The sequence below is a fragment of the Rhineura floridana genome, chromosome 1 (assembly GCF_030035675.1).
Source record: "Rhineura floridana isolate rRhiFlo1 chromosome 1, rRhiFlo1.hap2, whole genome shotgun sequence".
In the NCBI taxonomy this organism is placed as follows: Eukaryota; Metazoa; Chordata; class Lepidosauria; order Squamata; family Rhineuridae; genus Rhineura; species Rhineura floridana.
The window spans coordinates 288946985-288966113 of NC_084480.1; the positions used below are offsets into that span (position 1 = coordinate 288946985).

The 19129-nt window shown below is 43.2% G+C and overlaps 1 protein-coding gene across 3 annotated transcripts in view; it reads left to right on the forward strand.

Annotated features, from left to right (window-relative positions):
* The window catches only part of ATP6V1C1 (ATPase H+ transporting V1 subunit C1), an 86882-nt gene that overhangs the window by 25436 nt on the left and 42317 nt on the right, over window positions 1-19129 (forward strand). The window contains exons 1-3 of one of the 3 annotated variants that reach the window (XM_061604709.1): window positions 10562-10765; window positions 16996-17192; window positions 18903-19085. In XM_061604709.1, coding sequence (XP_061460693.1) covers window positions 17127-17192; window positions 18903-19085 — 249 coding nt within the window. In that variant the 5' untranslated portion in view covers window positions 10562-10765; window positions 16996-17126. Of the gene's footprint in view, window positions 1-10561; window positions 10766-16995; window positions 17193-18902; window positions 19086-19129 lie in introns of those variants that run through there. The other 2 variants (XM_061604718.1, XM_061604727.1) reach the window with 2 other exon arrangements.

Genomic DNA, 19129 nt, shown 5'->3' on the forward strand with positions numbered 1-19129 from the left:
TCCTGATAAGATGGTATCTGCAGGAGGCCCTCACCTGCAGTGTGCAGTGATCAACTGGGTATATAAGGGATAAGATGGTATTTCAGGTATCCTGGTCCCGAGCTGTATAGGGCTTTGTACCCCAAAACTAGAACCTTGAACTTGGCCCGGTAGCAGATGTTCAGCCAGTGCAATTCTTTCAGCAGCGGGGTGACATGTTGGCAATACCCTGCCCCAGTGAGCAGTCTTGCTGCAGCATTTTGCACCAGCTGCAGCTTCCGGACCAACTTCAAGGGCAGCCCCACATAGAGCGCATTACAGTAATCCAGCCTGGAGGTTAGCAGTGCGTGGACAACAGTGGTCAGGCTATCCCAGTCCAGAAACGGCCACAACTGTCTCACTAGCCGAAGCTGGTAAAAGGCACTCCTAGCCACTGAGGTCACCTGGGCCTCTAGCGACAAAGATGGATCCAGGAGTACCCCCAGGCTACAGACCTGCTCTTTCAGAGGGAGTATGATCCCATCCAAAGCAGGCAACTGACCAATTATCCAAACTCGGGAACCACCAACCCACAGGACCTCCATCTTGCTAGGATTCAGACTCAGTTTATTGGCCCTCATCCAGCCCACCACCGAGTCCAGGCAGTGGTTCAGGGCTTGCACGGCCTCTCCCGATTTATTTATTTATTTATTTATTTATTTATTTATTTCATTTTTAAACCGCCCATAGCGAGTGGCTCTCTGGGCGGTGTACAAAAGATTAAAATACAGAATATAACAATAAAATCAACCTACCAACAGTAAACATAAACAGCAAACAAAAAAGATTTAAAATTATAACATTAAACGCTTAAAATGCCTGGGAGCATAGCCAGGTCTTAACCTGGCACCAAAAAGATAGAAGCGTCGGCGCCAGGCGTACTTCTTCGGGGAGGCTGTTCCACAGTTCGGGGGCCACTACAGAAAAGGCCCTAGATCGAGTAACTGTCCTCCGGGCTTCCTGATGGGTTGGTACCCGGAGGAGGGCCTTAGATGCTGAGCGAAGTGACCGGGTCGGTTCATAGCGGGAGAGGCATTCCACAAGATACTGCGGTCCCACGCCGTGTAAGGCTTTATAGGTCAAAACCAGCACCTTGAATCTGGCTCGGAAACAAATGGGTAGCCATTGCAAACGGGCCAGAACATATGTGCTGACCGGCTGGTCCTCGTCAGCAGTTTGGCTGCTGAGTTTTGCACTAGCTGAAGCTTCCGAACTGTCTTCAAGGTCAGCCCTACGTTGAGCGCATTACAGTAATCCAACCTAGAAGTTACCAGAGCATGAACAACTGAGGCGAGGTCATCCCTGTCCAGATAGGGGCGTAGCTGGGCTACCAACCGAAGGTGGTAGAATGCATTCCTTGCCACCAAGGCCACTTGCGCCTCAAGAGACAAGGAAGGATCGAAAAGAACCCCAAGACTACGAACCTGTTCCTTCAAGGGGAGTGTAACCCCATCTAAAACAGGGTAAACATCCACCATCTGGGCAGGGAAGGCATTCACCAACAGTGTCTCAGTCTTGTCTGGATTGAGTCTCAGTTTATTAGCTCTCATCCAGTCCATTATCGCGGTCAGGCAGATGTTACGGAGAAATAGAGAAATAGAGCTGGGTATCATCAGCATACTGCTGACACTTCGCCCCAAAGCTCCTGATGACTGCTCCTAAGGGCTTCATGTAGATGTTGAACAACGTGGGAGACAAGATGGTACCCTGCAGCACCCCACAGCACAGATGCCAGGGGGCTGAAAGATAGTTACCCAGTGCTATTCTCTGAGAGCGACCTTGGAGATAGGATCGGAATCACTGTAAAACAGTGCCTCCAATACCCATCTCACCAAGTCAGCCCAGAAGGATACCATGGTCAATGGTATCAAAAGACGCTGAGAGATCAAGTAAGAATAACAGGGTCGCACTCCCCCTTGTCCTTCTCCTGATAAAGGTCATCTATCAGGGCAACCAAGGCCAATTCAGTCCCATAACCAGGCCTGAACCCAGACTGGGATGGGTCAAGATAATCTGCTTCATCCAAGAGTACTTGCAGTTGCTGCGCCACAACCCTCTCAATCACCTTCCCTAAGAAGGGGGTATTTGCAACCAGTCGGTAGTTGTCACAAACCAATGGTCCAGGGTGGGCTTTTTCAGGAGTGGTCGGATCACTGCCTCTTTGAAGGTAGCTAGAACCACTCCCTCCCGCAATGATGGGTTGACCACACCCTGGATCCACTCGGTCAGACCCCCTCGGCAAGCTTTAATAAGCCAAGAAGGGCAAGGGTCGAGAGGACATGTTGCTGGCCGCATCATCACAAACACCTTGTCCACGTCATCAGGCTGCATCAACTGAAACCGTTCCCAAGAAGTTGCAGCAGACATTGCACTGGACACCTCATTGGGGACTACAGTGCCACTTGCACTCTAGCCATTGTCCAGCCTGTTTCATTGCCCTTAGCTCACTGGTGTACCAAGGTGCAAGCTGGGCTCCACAGTGCTGGAGAGGGTGCTTGGGGGCAACTGTGTTGCGAGCCCGATGCACCTTGCTGTTCCACAGCTTGACAAGGGCTTCAACAGGGTCACCTGCTCTATCTACTGGGAACTCTCCCAGGGCATTCAGGAATCCAGTGGATTCCATTAGGCTCCGGGGCAGACCATCTTAATCTGTCCACCACCCCTGCAGGGAAGGATCAGAGCAATAAGTCTAAACTATATACATGCTCAGCCCACTGCCCCCTGGCTATAAAATGTTTTTTTTAAATGATGCTTGCAGCAACCAGTATTAACCTGGAGGCCTATGGCATGCCCATGCCAGCCTCAGTGCCTGATGCAGGTCCTGTTTGCCACTGCCCTCATCATCTGCCTCTCTGGGTGGTTATTTGGGGGTTCCCTTGCGCTGTGGGGCTTTGGACTTTTGCTCAAGTTCCAACCTGAGTTGCACCATTAGGCCTTTAATGTGTGGGTACTCTCAGTAATTACTAAGTGGTGAGCAAAATGTTCTCCATGTCTTTTTAGGATCACTTCATCTGTCCTCACCTGATATCCTTTATGGCTCAGTTTTGGCACAAGTTAAATCCTGCCTCTTTTTCACGATGTATTTCCTGTCCAAATGTGTTTATTCTTCTGGGGGTGGGATGCATGTGTGTGATCCATCTCTTATCTTATTCAAAAAATAGGGTTGCCAGGCTCAGGGCCTGAGACTGATCCTGTAACTTTAGGAGAAGAGAAAGTCAGCCAAGTGCAGGTATTCTTGCAACACTGTAATGAGAAGAACCACAAGATGGAATTCTCCCTTCCCCCTGCACAACGTTTAAAGATATAGCAGACCTCTTGGTTGCCAGGCCCAGCCTCCAAGAGGTCTTCTGTATCTTTAAAAGATTTGGTTTTTCCCATTACAGAGTTGCAAGAACACCTGCACTTGGCTGACTTTCTCTTCTCCTAAAGATACAGGATCAGTCTCAGGCCAAGAACCTGGCAACCCTACTCGAAACTGACCCTTTTCCATTGTAATCTTGTAGCCAAGGAAGCCCTTTTATTGCAGCTGACCAAGGTAGTACTGTCTGCTCTGCTGCTTGATACTAGAGGCCCTGATCCTGCAAGAGAAGTGCTGAGTCCCTCCAAGGCATGAGACTCTGACCCTTTGAATCTACTGTTTGAAGCTTTGATTCTCCTTGTACACGCTATGATCTTTTCACATTCACCTGTTGCATGCTCTGTTTTCCTGACTTCTGTCTTGGCTTTCCTAGACTGAATTTTATTGCTTACTCTCCCCAGCCCTGATCCTGTAAATGACCTTACTTGTCAGTGACATCTTTGAAGATCTGCTGAAGGTAGTCTGACAGGAGCAAATGCTCTGAATCTCTGTGAAGTCTTATTCTTATGCTTGCAGCTAACAACAACATAAAGATGTGTACAATATGCAGACAATGTCTTGATTGAATGCTGATAAGTCAGACGTCAAGCTAAACTAAGGAAGAGGCATGCAGACAGAATTGATGGAATTTGGAAGAAACCTTAAGAGGAAGAACTTTGTGTGTGGAGACAAGGTCAAGAGAACAATGGGAAACATATTCAAGCCAGGTGACTTGTGGCATTAGTAAAACAGGTTAAAGTTCATGACTTTGTTGCATACTTTAGGGACTCTCACTTTCACCTATATGCGTATAAAGACATCTTATGCAGGTATCACACCATTTATGTAACAGCTATAGCATGCTACAGTCAAAGAAATAACACAAGAGTACCTTGAAGTCATTAATCAAGTTTTACAAGCGTACAGGATGGAAACATTCTTGCACATAAAGAGTGAGAGAGAGATGTAAGAACAAACTGACACAGTTCCAGTTACGTCAACTGAAGACAAGGCTTAGAAGAAGAAGAGTCTGGACTATTATAGACATCATGGATAGCAGCTGCTGCTCTAACATACATTATGGCGGAAAGGTATGTACAGTTGCAAAGTGCTGTATAATAAACCACTGAGGAAAAAACCGCCCACGTGCATTTCAAAGAGTACATGTTTATACATCTTAAGTCTGAATCTAGCCCTATAGCTGGTGTGTTTGAGGTTTATTGGCAGATAAAGGAAATACTATTTGCGAAAGCAAGGTGTAGTTATGCTAGGTGTGAATAATACAACTATTTGCTGCATAACATATGAAAACTAGAAATATTATGAAATAAATTGTACTTCACTATTCAAAAACTCAACACTCTAGAACAGCTTATTATGAAGTCATCATCTGTCTTACACCAGCTGTCATTCTATCAAAATTTGTGTTGTCATCACCAGAATCCCCCAAAGTAGCCTTCTATGAGCTAGAGTTCTAGATAATAACAGATCTTGTCAATACAACTGCTTGCAGAAGGTATGAAAGTATATTTTTAAAGCTACTTTCCAAATGGTTAAGAATAACCCACTGTTTGTAACTGCAACAGCTCCTTTTTCTAATTATATATATAAATATATCTTTTAAAAGAAATGTGTGGCAGGCAAAAAGAGAAATCTAAAAAAGTGTCTACAACTAACAGAATCAACCCGTTCCTAGTTCAAAGAAGAGTGAAGGAAGCTGGTAAGGAATCCAGGAAGTAAGTTAATCAGAAGTTTGTAAATACCAGTATATAATTAAGGAAAATTGAATTACATATATAAAACTGCTGCTTGCCCTGTGCATAATTTTTGTTTTGCCATTAAACATTCCATTACACATAGAACATCACTTAGGTTACACACGCACACTTGGTGTAATCAGATGCAAATGGGAAACCTGTGGCCCTCCAGATGTTGTTAGACTCTTACTCTTCAGGGATTATTAATTTCTCTTTATCAGGCTGCCATTAAAGGAACAGGGTAGAGTCAGGAAAAGGTGGGAACCCTATTGTATACAGAATACATGGAAACTTTCTGAAGTAAGTTAGACATGCATTGTTACCAGACAATATCCATATAATCACTAATACTAATACCCCTTACTTTTTTGGGAGCATGGTCCCTATGTCTCCAGCATCCTACCAGTCAATCAGCATGAAGAAAGACTGTGTTGGCCACTGAGAAGATTTTTCTAACATGCTTCCTTTTCCTTTCCTGCTGATTGGAGCAAATCAGAGTGAAAGGAGGTAAATAAGCCACTGAGAAGCCTCTTCTCAATAGGAAACACACACACCCCTTCATGCTTATTGGCTCCTAGAGACATTTGTTGTGGCAGAAGGCATCAACAAGGATCTCATTCTCAACCCAGCAGCAAAAAAGGTGGCTGTGACTATCATGAAGGCATCCTGCACTTCTGAATTTGCTACTACAATGCTGCTCATGATTAGAAATGTATAATCCCTTGTATATAAGCTTTGTATTTATTCCATTTCCTTCAAAACTGCTATAAGGAGAAATTGGATCTTGGCTGACATGGAAGACACCCAATAAAATTGTGCTTAGTGTCTGACTGATCCCATCATATTTAGGGCCAGGAAGGAACTTTATATTAGGTCAGATTGATCAGTGCTTTCTTCAGCAGCATCAAGCATGGTCTGTCCACAAAAACAATCTCAAACTACTTGCTACATAAGAATCTCTGTATAGAGCAGGAGTGGGGCCTCCAGATGTTATTGGTCTCCAACTCACATTATCCCTGGTCATTGGCTATGCTGCCTGGAACAAAAGGGAGTTGGACTCCAAGAACATCCAGAGTGCCACAGGTTCTCCATCTCAGCTGTACAGTACTTGTTCTGTTTGTGGCACAGTGCAATCAGGATTGCATCAACTGATCTTTAGGTGGCCAGATGTAAAAGTAAACAGTAAACAGGGCTCCTGCACCTTTAATAGTTGTGCAGAAGAGGGAATGTCAGCAGGCCTTCACAACTATTAAAGGTGCAGGAGCCTTGTTTTATTTTATATCTCGCTACCCTAATGATCTGTGAGGCTTTGTGAATAGATAGTCTTGCCTTTTGGGAGAATGTTAGACTAGAACTGGGGATATTTGAGCTAAAATCCCCACTCAGCCATAACCTTTGGCCGATTACTTTCACTCAGCCTGAGTTCCCTTCTACGAGTGTTGTGCAGATAAAATGGGAAGGGGAGAGCCACATATAATGACCTATGCTCCTTGGAAGGAGGATGGGATAAAAATGAAAATAAATAGATGGTCTTTGGTACCTTCCCAATCTAGATTCTATGAGAAAGGAGATGCTGCTGCTGTTATATTAGGGCCCTTGTCCTGAAAATAAAAATGCAGTGACAGATTATTACTATAGCCTTAAGCATTTGCAGACTGTTGGAACCTAAGCTAAATAATAATGCTATAGTCCTACACACTTAACTGAGTGTAACTAGATGGGACTTACTTCTGAATAAGCATGCATAGGGGTTCACTGCAATATAGGACTCAAACCTGTAAGGATTGAATAATATTTACTATTTGTGATCCATTAAAATATAATTAGGGTTGCCGTCCTGTACATATGCATGGAATGTAAGTCCCATGCTAACTAGAAGTGGGGAGACTTGACTTAAAATCCCAGTAAGTCATGGGACTTACATTTGAGTATAAATGTATCTAAATAGACAATAAAAGTAGACTTGATTGACCCATAACAATTTCCTTTATAACCCTTATCAATACAGGTCTAAAAATTAAACTAAGCTGTAAGCTGCATTAAAATGTACAAATGAACAAACCATAAGATACCACAGCTATGATAAATATGCATGTAAGTATTCAAAAGAAGGTTAGTCGCTGAGCGCCATTAAGAAACTGCAGTACTATTCAAACAAGGATCTTCCTAGATTTGGATATTACTCCACCCACAATCCAAATGTATCTTGGTGTCCTCCTGGGACTGTTTTCCAGATGATGAGCGATAAGGCCCAGCAGCAACTACTTATAAGTCTTGCAAATGTGGCAGACCCCACAGAATATGTGCATACAGGAGAACTCTTAATGTTCCTGCCAGACTTTACCACCAACCATGAAGATTGATTGGCCTGTAATATAATTATCCTCATGCCAGACTACTTTGTAGGCAACTGAATGTGCTGCACTCCATATATGCAGCAGCCATACCATGCTACACATTTAACTTTGTAAAGTAACAACTAGTTGGATTTACTGAACTCAGTGGGTTTGTGTCAGAGTACAGATGCAGAGGGTTAGGTTATATGGCACTTTGAGGCCGTGTTAAGCTGGTGATGATGATCAGTGCTTACAATCAAATTGCAGATTGTTCATCCACAAACAATGTAGGGATCTGCCCATGCCAATCACATCTAGTGCTGTTGGAATGGTATTCTCATTTACTGCAGATTCAAATCTATCTTTCTCTGTACTAACAGCACTATGGGTTTGATGCGTGTTTTTCAACCAAGTTTGACTTCCATTCAACAGTTGGATAGTCTGCTTTGTTATTCTGCTCTTTGATCTTGGTGTTTATAGTGATGCATTCTTATAGTTAATTACCACAATTTAGAAATGGACATTGGACCTTCATTGGCAAATACCTTGTTATGGCTGTTGTTAGATGTCCTTTCCTTCTATTTGTGAAGAGTATTGCACTGAATCTTATCCTGGCAACTGGCAGAGCAATCAAAACCCTGACAAGGCAGCAACATCCCCACTGGCACATCCACAGCCTTGTTATTGACAGAGGCAGGGGCCGAAGGGGGGGCAGGCAAAAAGCCTGCTCTGGCCTATGCCAGTCTGGAGCTAGTGTAGTGACTGGGCCCGATGCCATCAAGTGATGGTAGTGGGGGTGGCTCAGGATCCAGCAGATCTTGGGCTGGCTCAGCCCCTCCCCACAGTGCCCCACTGCAGGGCTTTCTGTGGGCCACAGCTGTCAGGAAACTCACTGGTGGTACTTATGCCCACCTACACTCTAGCCAGGCAGAACAGGGAGTTCCACACCAGCGGAGGTTGACAGAGTTGTTCTGGGCATCTGCCCAATCTAGCCTTCCTCAGCATAGAGGATCAGGGCTTTAGTTTTTGCCCTAGGTATTCAAAGCACTGTCAGGCCATTAAAATACTATTTTCTTGGTCTTCACTTGTAACAGATTATCAGAAAGCAAAATTTATAGTTCAGCTACTTTTCTCAGTGAACAGTAATCATAAGGTGGCGTCCCATGGTAAAGAAGAGGGTAGGAGGAAAAAGCTGGGACTAATGTAAAAGCCCCATAGCGAGCAGTTATGGAGTGCAGTGAATAAGGTGTTACACAGATTTACAGCATAATCCTATCCATGTTTACTCTAGTCAGAAGTAAGTCATGCTGTGTTCAGTGGGGCTTATTTTCCCAGTAAGTATGCACAGGAGTGTAGGCTTCATTAGCTTAGATTGCACTGGCCACAGAATAGATTTCAGGTTTTATTAGAGCTACTGGGTCACAGTAAGTGAATAATTCAGTCATTAAATTGGGGAGAGGAAGGAGCCATGATGCCTCAGTGGCTCTTGGTGAAACCTGAAATCTGTTTTGCATCCTGAGTGATCAGCCTACGAAGGCCATGCAGATTTATTGGAATAAGACTATGTGGTCACATAGTGAAAGTGGGACTTAGAGCAAAAATGCATAGAGTTTCACTATTAATCTACACAATACCTTCTGCATGCCCTCTTAATAAGAGGATGGTATTGTGTTCTTCATAAGGTTGTAAGATGCTCCCTTCGGGGCTTTCCACAAGGCCCACCCCACTTCCTCTTAACATGCAGCAAACCCAAAAGTGTGTTCCTATTTTTATTTTACAGTAGGGCCCTGCTTACTGGTGTTCCGTTATCCGGCATTTTGCTGATGTGGCGGCTTTCAACGAGGGGAAATTCCCCATTTTAAGGCCGTTTTTGCTCATTTGCGACATTTTTGTGCGACACGTCCCATTATTTTCAATGGATTTCGGTTTACGACGATTTCCGCTTTATGGCGGCAGACTGGAACGGAACCTGCCGTATAAGCGGGGCCCACCTGTAGTTGGTCATAGGAAATAGAAAACGGCCTTACAGGCGGGCCCCGCTTATACGGCAGGTTCCTTTCTGGACTGCCGCCGTAAAGCGGAAATCGCCGTAAAGCGAAACCCATTGAAAATAATGGGGCACGTCGCACAAAAATGTCGCAAAAACAGCCTTAAAACGGGGGATTTCCCCTCCTTGAAAGCCGCCGCATCAGCAGAACACCGGAAAACAGAACACCGGTAAGCGGGGCCCTACTGTATACGTAATCAGACCATTGGTCTATTTAGCTCAGTATTGTTGACACCAGCTTGCAACAGCTGTCAGGACTTCAGACAGGTCTCTACCATCCCTACCTGGAGATGTCAAGCATTAAATCTGGGACCTTTTGCTTTCAAAGCATATACTCTACCCTTCCCCAAATACGTTAATAGTCCTAATTAAAAAATTACTCCCTAGTGTTATTTTTGGATTTTTTCTAATGTGACAAAACACCGACCTGCCATTTTTCATGTCTTCTCTACATGAGTTTATTATATATTCCAGTGGCAAACATTCTCCTGCAGGAGAAACATGGAGACTGAGTCCTCGTTCCCAAAGAGGGAATATTATATATAAATCAGCAATAACATTTTGATTTATTTCTTCTTCTGCCCATCATAATTTAGGCTGCAATCGTAATCCCATTTACCTAGGAATAAACCCCATTGAATTTAATAGGACCTACTTCTGAGCAGACTTTGTTAGGATTGCATTGTTAATTAAATAATACTGCTGTTAATCAGGAGATCCAATCAGAGCTCCTGCATACCATGCTAAATCCTGGCCTATGCAGAATTTGGCATGATATGCATGAGCCCTGATTGGATCTCCTGATTAACAACAACTTTCTCAGTGGTTCCTACAATTCCCAACCAACTTGAGCTTTATAATGGATGGAAGCGCAAAAAGTGGTTCTTTCATTGAGTCTTGCGCCCCTAGTGGCCACTACAGTTGTTTACAACTGCCTCTGTCTCCACCAAAACACCACTACCACCACGCCCCTCCCCTGAGCTCCGGCTCCACGGTAACCTTAGCCCCCGCCCGTTCGTTGACGCGCCCGCAACGCATTCTCCAGTTTCAGTCTCTGAGCTCCGCCCCTCTTCATCCGGGTAGTTGCCACTGCCTTTGCTTCGAAAGGGGAAGTGAATGGTCAGCTGCTTCTTTCCCCTCCGCTCGTCACGTGACTGTTCCTGTTGGCGCTGCTGTTGACGCGAAGGGAATGGAGGAGCAATAACGAGAAGACCCCATTCGGCTTTTGCCGCTTCCCAGCGCTCCAGCTTTTCCCGTTCCGCAGACACCGGTAAGTGTATGAGAGGCCATGGTGTCGCCCTTTCTGACAGCCTGGGAGGCTGGGCCTTGATCCCTTCTCGGAGATAGGATGCAAAAGGAGGGTGACTTCTCTCAGTCCTGACCTTTGATTCTCCTTACAGATACGATGGCCTGAGAGGGACGTTTCCTCTCAGGATACCTGTTTTCGAGGGTGTTCCCCGACCTCCCTCCAGTCTCATTAGTAGTACCTCTTAAGGACTAATGGGTTTGCTGGGGCTTGATCTTTTGTGGGCTACAACCCACTTCCTCAGATCACGCCGCACTAAAAGCTTGTGCACAATGAAACTGTCCATATTTAAGGTGCCACAAGGTGCTTACGTATGTGTGTACGATATTTTCTATATTGACTAGTAATTTGTATTAATGTAACATTCGTATATGTAGTATTGTGCATTTTTGTAATGTTTGTTGATTAAGTTTTGTATACACTGCTTAAAGATGTTTTAATTAGTATAGAAATGGTATGGATGAATAAAGTAACAAAACGCTGCAGTTTTTATCTGGTACATTGGTAGGGCAAAGCCATAAAACAAAGAATGGGGCTTCTCTTTGCTTCATCCCCTTTCTAGCATTGTCCTCATCGTTCTGTAGAGGGTCTTTTTAAAGTGTGGGATATCAAGTGCAGTGCAGTGCAGTTAGTGGGTGTATTTTCACTATTTACTATTACACTTACCTAACGCTTTTCCTCCAAGGAGCTCAAGGTAACATACACAGTTCTCCCCTTCCCCATTTTATCACAACAACCCTGTGAGGTAGGTTAGTCTGAGAGACAGTGGCTGGCCAAGGCTGTGTGGGGATTTGAGCTCACATCTCCCAGATCCTAGTCTAACACTCTAACCACAACACCATTTTCCCCTTGTATTTTTAAAAAAACATGCTTATAATGCTAAGTTTATCTTCTTGCAGCCTCTTTGTGTATTGCTCCATATTTCCCATCCTATTTATCTAACTCTTGCCACTCCGAGTAAAAAAAAAATTGTATAAAAAATATTTTGTGAGCAGGCTGCACTGTATGACTTGTGATAACAGTAGCCCTCCAGATGTTGTTTGAGTACAAATTCTATCATCCCTGGCCATTGGTCATGTTGGCTGGGGTGATGGGAGTTGGATTTCCAAGAACATCTGGAGAGCTGTAGTTACCTTACTCCTATTCTGAAATTTGAGTGAACTTGCTGTACACTAGTGTTCTTACGTTCTTCATCTAAGCCAGGTTCTACACCATTAGGAAAAATAGTGTGTCTTAAAATCTTAGTACAGCTAGGCTAATTTGAATTGGCTTATCCAAAGGTAACCTTCAGATTTGTCTGGTGATTAGCCAAATGCAAGGTTCCTCCAGGCTGTCCCTATTTGTGATACAGATTCAGACCATTCCAGAAATTTAGGTTTGCAGGATTGTGTTGCCCTTGTGCAACAAATCCATTTATGTTTTTTTAAAGAAGACTTTGTATGGTTTGGGAAATGATGGGGAAATTCACTGAAAAGCATGAGATGAACAAATGGTTAACAGGGAGACATGTAAGCAACCCACAAGCAAATCGGGATGAATGGTCATTGTTGTATAAATGCCCTGTACGCTAATTGGAACTGCTCAGTAAAGATCAGACAGTCTAACCACCACATAAACTTTGTGCAAGCAAATCAAGATGAATTCTGAATAAATAAGCTGTCTGGAAGAGTCCATAGTTGAACATATTGCTGTTGTGTTCATGGTAGTACTTAAAACTAGTGGTTGCTCATAAAAATACTAAACAAAATTACATTCTCTTGCTTTTTAAGATTCTAATTCATTTGCATTTATACTATAGATGGCTGTTTTATTCTGGTTTATTTAAATGCAAAACTACTATTGCTGGGATGGAGATAGGAAGATCCAATATGTTACTGGATCCATAAGTAGCATTTTCTGTAAAAGCAGTGCAAGAGAGGGTTGAGTGATGATGCATCTTCATCCATAGACTATACTGTGCCCTATGTTCAAGTCCTATGTGCTGTTCTTTGGACTGGGGGTAGAGGAGAGAAGTGACTGGAAGATCCAGAGACCTTTTCCCACACAACTGTAGTGCTGCAAGACCTATATTCACAGCCTCCTGCTCTGACCAGCTCGCTGACAATTCAAACTGATACCTTTAGTGCATGTTCTCTATTTTAAAGTTCTATGGTATGTGATTTTCTTGTACTTTTTTTAACCTCCTGTGCAAACTTCATACACAATCTCCAAAATTAATCCCAGTACTTCCTTATTCTGGATAAAGCTCTTTGTACAAAATGTAAGAACAATTGTACATCCAATGAAGAAGAAGTAACACACCTTAAAGAGAATGTTGTTGATATTACCATGAAAGTTCCTCTGAGATAACAGCCATCATTGTTGTGTGTTCTGTTTTGGCTAGAAGTGAATGACTTATACTTCATAAGAAAAAGGGATTTTGAATCGGGTGCACATCTTCAATTCATCGAGCTTTTATTATTAAATTGTATTGGTAGAATTTTACTATAGAGTTGTCAATTAAAAATTGTGGAAGTGTTGTGCAGTGTGTTAGTTGTTCCAATGCAGCCTAATTAGCCCTGAAAGCAAAGTGTGACACTCTAGATTCACAGTTAATCCAGTCATATGGCAAGTAGCAGCCTAAAATATTCCACAACCTCATACCCTCATTTCTCTTATGGGAACTGATAGGATGTTGAAGTCTCATGCTTTCTAGTCTTTTAGTCATGAATGACAGTAAGATTACATAATTCTGTCTTGTTAGGCTTCAGTCGTGCCCTTCAGATTGGCAGTCCAAACAACGGGGGGCTTTTAGAACACATTACTTTTTTAGTTAATTTTGGAAAAGATAGTTTTATAGTGACACTAGAGGTTACATGGCTTGTGACTATTCAGAATTATGTGATGGTAGGAAGGTTACATTTGAGTTTATTGGGGCTTTGTGTTGACACAAGGCTCTGTTCTCTAGGAACGTGGTGAAGAATCAGGACTATAGGTGCCTTGTTAAGTATCATCATATTATTGGACATGTTTTTGAAAGGGTCATTTAAATGCATGTTATATAGAAGAAAAAGTAATTGAACTTCCATAGCCAGGGGTTCGGCAAGAAACAAAATTGGAAAAAATATGAGTGACTTCCAGAAACTCTAACTCTCCAAATATATATGTACTACCAATATTCCTTTTAAAAAAATCATTTTTGAAGAAAATCTAAACATTATATGGTGTTCAGTGCCTTCCATGACACAATATTGACTATGGAACTAATTATACCTCCCTCATTTATAGGTATAGATGAGTCCAGAAAGAGTTCTGGTGGTTGGGCAGAACAACCTCAGGGGGCCCCTTGCTGATATACAGTAGGAATGGAACCCACAATTCTGCCTTGCTCCATTTGTCATTTGCTAGCTTTGTGAGGGTAAGGCTCTCATGTAGAGCCAGCCACTCAAGTCATCCAGCCACTTGCAGTGAAGGCCTCTGATGTTTTCCAGTGCTGAGTGACGTCTGGTCTGGCTGTCACGAGTAATAGTTTTACTAAGAACTTTATATACTACTGTCTCCCTTTCTCGCAGAGGAATGGATAAAAAGGCAACAGTGGGGTGCAAAGTTACCAGCTGTGACATAAAATCCATTATAGTCGTAAAGTATATTTTCATCTGTTTTCCTTGTATTTCTTTTTATTTCAGTTTGTGTGTATGTTCCAGTCTTCACATTTCCTGAGCATGGTTCCTTCTCTCTCAGGGCTGTGGACTACTATTTCAGTCATATGGATGGGCAGGAGAGGGGAGGGCCTTAATGCACTGCAAAGCAACTAGGGTTGTGAAGTTCAACTATCTCCCTTTAAAGGAAGAAAACAACAGACTGCTGCATGGGTATATATGGCAGAGCTTCTTTCTACTTCCTGGGGCTCAGTCTCGCAGGTCTTCTAGTTCTTACCTGCTGCTGGCTTTCTCCACTACTTCCTCACTCAGGCTTCCCCCCTCAAGGCCTGACCTCATACTACTCCTATGCCTTTCCCTGTGATAACTGCCACAGAAAACTATTCTTCTGTGGCATCTTGTCTGGAAATCTGTCAAACACAGCAGGTTCACAGCTAATTAACAGATACCAGCTGCCAGCTAGACCATAAATCTGCTAGGCAGGAGGAACCAGGGGGCCAGCCAGCATGTTTACCGTTTGGGAAGTGCTGAAGGAGGATGCAGGGAGCCGAGTCCTTAAGGTAGTCCAAAGATCCAGAAACCAGATATCCAATCAGGCAGGGCAGGGTCCAACGCACGGGTCAACAGGAGAGCTGGAGCAATGTCTGCAGCAAGGCTTGATGTTGAGTCTAGCAAGAAGGCTGCCTTTCCTTCCAGTCTTTTATGCTCGGCGTTCGAGGCCAGGTGCTTACAATCAGCCTGTATTCTTGTGAGCTCTCCTGCTCCTTAAACGAGCTGATTGTCTTTGTTGCTGCAACACCTGTTGGCATCTTCTCTTTGCTGGGGAAGGGGCAGCCTCCTGGTCGCTTCCCGACTCTGACAGGTGGGCTCCCTTAGGGGCTTGCCCCTGGTCTGGCGAAGGATCCTGAGCTGTCTCCCTGCTTGTTCCTTCTCCTGGGTCTGCGGTCTCCCATTCCTCTTCCTCCTCGGATGAGTCCTCTGAGGGGGGCATGACAAAATCTTAGGTAGCAATCACTCACTCACTATTTGAACTCTTTCTCTGGTAGGCTTGGAGTTTTTTCCGTGACAAGAACAAGCTGCCTACTCTGCCACAGCATCCCTCCTTAAAGCCTTCCCTGTTCTCTCCTTACAACAAACTCTGTAACTGGGGCTACTTGGCCTGGGCCAATCATAAGCATGCCTGACCAGGCTTAATCTCTGTTGCTGCCCAGACATAAAGAGAGATTTTACCTTACTGTGATTGGTTTAGACTACATTACAGTTGGACTGCAGGCCTGGCTAATAAGCTAATAAACTGGTCCCTCCCTTCCACCATCCCAAGGATACAGTGTACAGCCAGCTTAAGCCTCAAATTAGCATATATTCTGTTTCATGCACAACTATATAAAATACTTACTTAATAGTGGCCAGGGTGAGGTCCCATTATGTTATAGTTACATGTTGAAGTTCCTTGTTATCTTACACTCTAATATTGTTTAAAGAAGAACTTTAAAGAAAATATCAATAATTCTGGTGAACAGGATCAGGGCAGGGGCCAATGGTACATACAGGAACTGAGGTAGGGCCCCCTTACTTTGTGGGGGCCTGGAGTAAATTGCCCCAGTTCCCCCCCCCCCGGTAGTCCTGCAGCTTTTGCAGTGCACAAATTGAATGGATTGTGCAGGATTGCAAAACATAGCATTGTAATTGACCTTGCTACTCCCAGGCTTTTCCCCAGCAACGCCTATGAAAAAGGCAGAGAGCAAACTACTTCTCATTTGCCAATCTACTTTCAGTGCACTCCTGCTCCCAGGATCCCAATGTCCCTCTGTTATGTGGTGTGGGCGGCTGTCAAAGGATTACTCTCATGGAGTTGTAGGCACTTCCTCCTTGGCTATTACAAGTTTTACTTTAAATGTTTTGCTTTGTTTAAATGCTTTGCTTTGTAGCAGTTCTTAGCTTTTGGTAAGCATTCTTTATTTTAGAATATCCCTTATTTTTATCTTTAAAAATAATAAAGAAAAGTTATAAACAAAAAAGTTATCCAGCTGACCTCTTAAGCTTATGGGCTTGTTTTATTATTATTTATATAGTGCGTATGGTTTTTATAGTATTTGAAGTGCTAAGTGCTTGGTAACATTGCCTCAAAGTAAAGCTGTGTTCCACTGATTTTTACCTAGCCCAAATGACACCAAAGTGGAAATTGAGAAGGAAGTACTTCAAAGCAAACTGAAGAGAAATTGTTTTTGTACTTAGCACACAAACAACCAGTAGAGCCTGGGTGGGGGGAAGGTTACAGTCACTTGTTTTTTGCCACTCTATCTCACTGCAAACAGTACATTATAAAAACACAGCGGCTCGACTCAGCACCCCCCTTTGCTCTAGCTTGAGGAGTCTCTAACAGAGATCCTTGCCTTCCTGTTTTTACAAAAATAAAAAGTTTTGTGAAGAAGGAATGATAGAACAGTTAAAAGTGTAAATATGGTCTCAGTGCATCATACAATTATTGGTATAGAGCAAGAGAAAGGGTGTGAGACGCGTGTATTTTATCACCCTACCTGTTTAATCTATACGCAGATCATATCATATGGAAAGCAGGATTGGACCAAGATGAAGGAGGTGTGAAAATTGGAGGGAGAAATATCAATAACTTAAGATATGCAGACAATACCATACTACTAGCAGAAACCAGTAATGATTTGAAACGAATGCTGATGAAAGTTAAAGAGGAATGCACAAAAGCAGGACTACAGCTGAACATCAAGAAGATTAAAGTAATGACAACAGAAGATTTATGTAACTTTAAAGTTGACAATGAGGACGTTGAACTTGTCAAGAATTATCAATACCTTGGCACAGTCATTAACCAAAATGGAGACAAGAAACCAGAAGAAGGCTAGGACTGGGGAGGGCAGCTATGAGAGAACTAGAAAAGGTCCTCAAATGCCAAGATGTATCACTGAACACTAAAGTCAGGATCATTCAGACCATGGTATTCCCGATCTCTATGTATGGATGTGAAAGTTGGACAGTGGAAAAAAGCGGATAAGAGAAAAATCAACGCATTTGAAATGTGTTGGAGAAGAGCTTTGCGCATACCATGGACTGCAAAAAAGACAAATAATTGGGTGTTAGAACAAATTAAACCAGAACTATCACTAGAAGCTAAAATGATGAAACTGAGGTCTTGGGCACATACTGAGAAGACATGATTCACTAGAAAAGACATTACTGCTGGGAAAAACAGAAGGGAGTAGAAAAAGAGGAAGGCCAAACAAGAGATGGATTGATTCCATATTGGAAGCCATAGACCTGAACTTACGAGATCTGAACAGGGTGGTTCACGACAGCTATTCATAGGGTCAGATGCTGATTCATAGGGTCACCATAAGTCTTAATCGACTTGAAGGCACATAACAGCAACAACAAAAGGAAAAGTAACACTCCTCCTCCTAGCTGAATAAAAGCATACAGACAAAAATATTGGGGGTAAAGGAGTTGGTTCCTCCAGTACAAATGCTTGCTGGTAGTTAGGAATTTTGCTATCTATATTGATTTCATGAAAAAGTTCCTTGCTCACGCTTATCACTGTGTACTTCTTTCTTAATCCCTACCATATGTCTCCTCTCTACCACTCACCTTCATGCAGTGCCTTCTAATTTATGACTACCAGATGAATACTTAAATGCATGGCTGCAATATGGTTTGATTGCCAGGCACCTGCACAAATTCTGTATTAACTGAAGTGTCTGAAAACACAAATGGTAGTACCACATGCTACAGTTATCTAGTCTGGAAGTAACCAAAGCATGTGTGACTGAGGCAAGATGAACTTTCTCTAGATGAGGCCTCAGCTCATGAATGAGGCTCAACTGGTACAGAGCACTCATGGTCACCAGTGCCACCTGCTTTTCCATTGATGGTGCCAAGTCTAGGAGCACTCCCAGGTTGTGTGCCTGACTTGAACAGAGTGCAATCCAATCCAAGAACTAATGGCAAATGTTCCTCTAGATCAACACATCTCCCAACTTGCAATACCTCCATTTTATCAGGATTAAACTTCAGGTTTTGTCCTCATCCACACATCTATCCAGATACCCATTCAGGATTTCCGCCACCTCTCTGTGGTGAGATGATGGAAAAGATGTATATTGATAAATGTGCTGACGCCAAAAAAGTCCTAATCTCCAGAACACTTTCCCCAGAAATTTCATGTAATTAGCCTTTCCCAACCTTTGCGTCCCCACATGTTCCTGGACTACAACTCTCATCAGCCCCAGCCAGTATGGCCAATGGTAAAGAATTATGGGAACCGTAGTCCAGCAACATCTGGGGACCCAAAGGTTGGGAAAGGCTGGTGTACATGTCAAAACCCATGGGGGCAAGATAGAACAGTGAGGCACCCAATGGCCAGAACATAGAACAGAAGTTAAGTATTCTGAATGGATCTTGCTTTTTAGTAAAATGTTTTCTTTTCCCCCTAGTGTTTTCCCTCGATCTTTCAAAATCATCAGCGTTGCAGCAAAGAGACAAAAATGACGGAGTTCTGGCTGATTTCTGCTCCTGGGGAGAAAACATGTCAGCAGACGTGGGAGAAACTGTGTGCTGCAACTATAAAAAATAACAACCTTTCCACCAATGCAAAGTTTAATATTCCAGATTTAAAGGTATGTAAAATCTTTTCACCCATTCAAAAACATTTGGCTTAGTA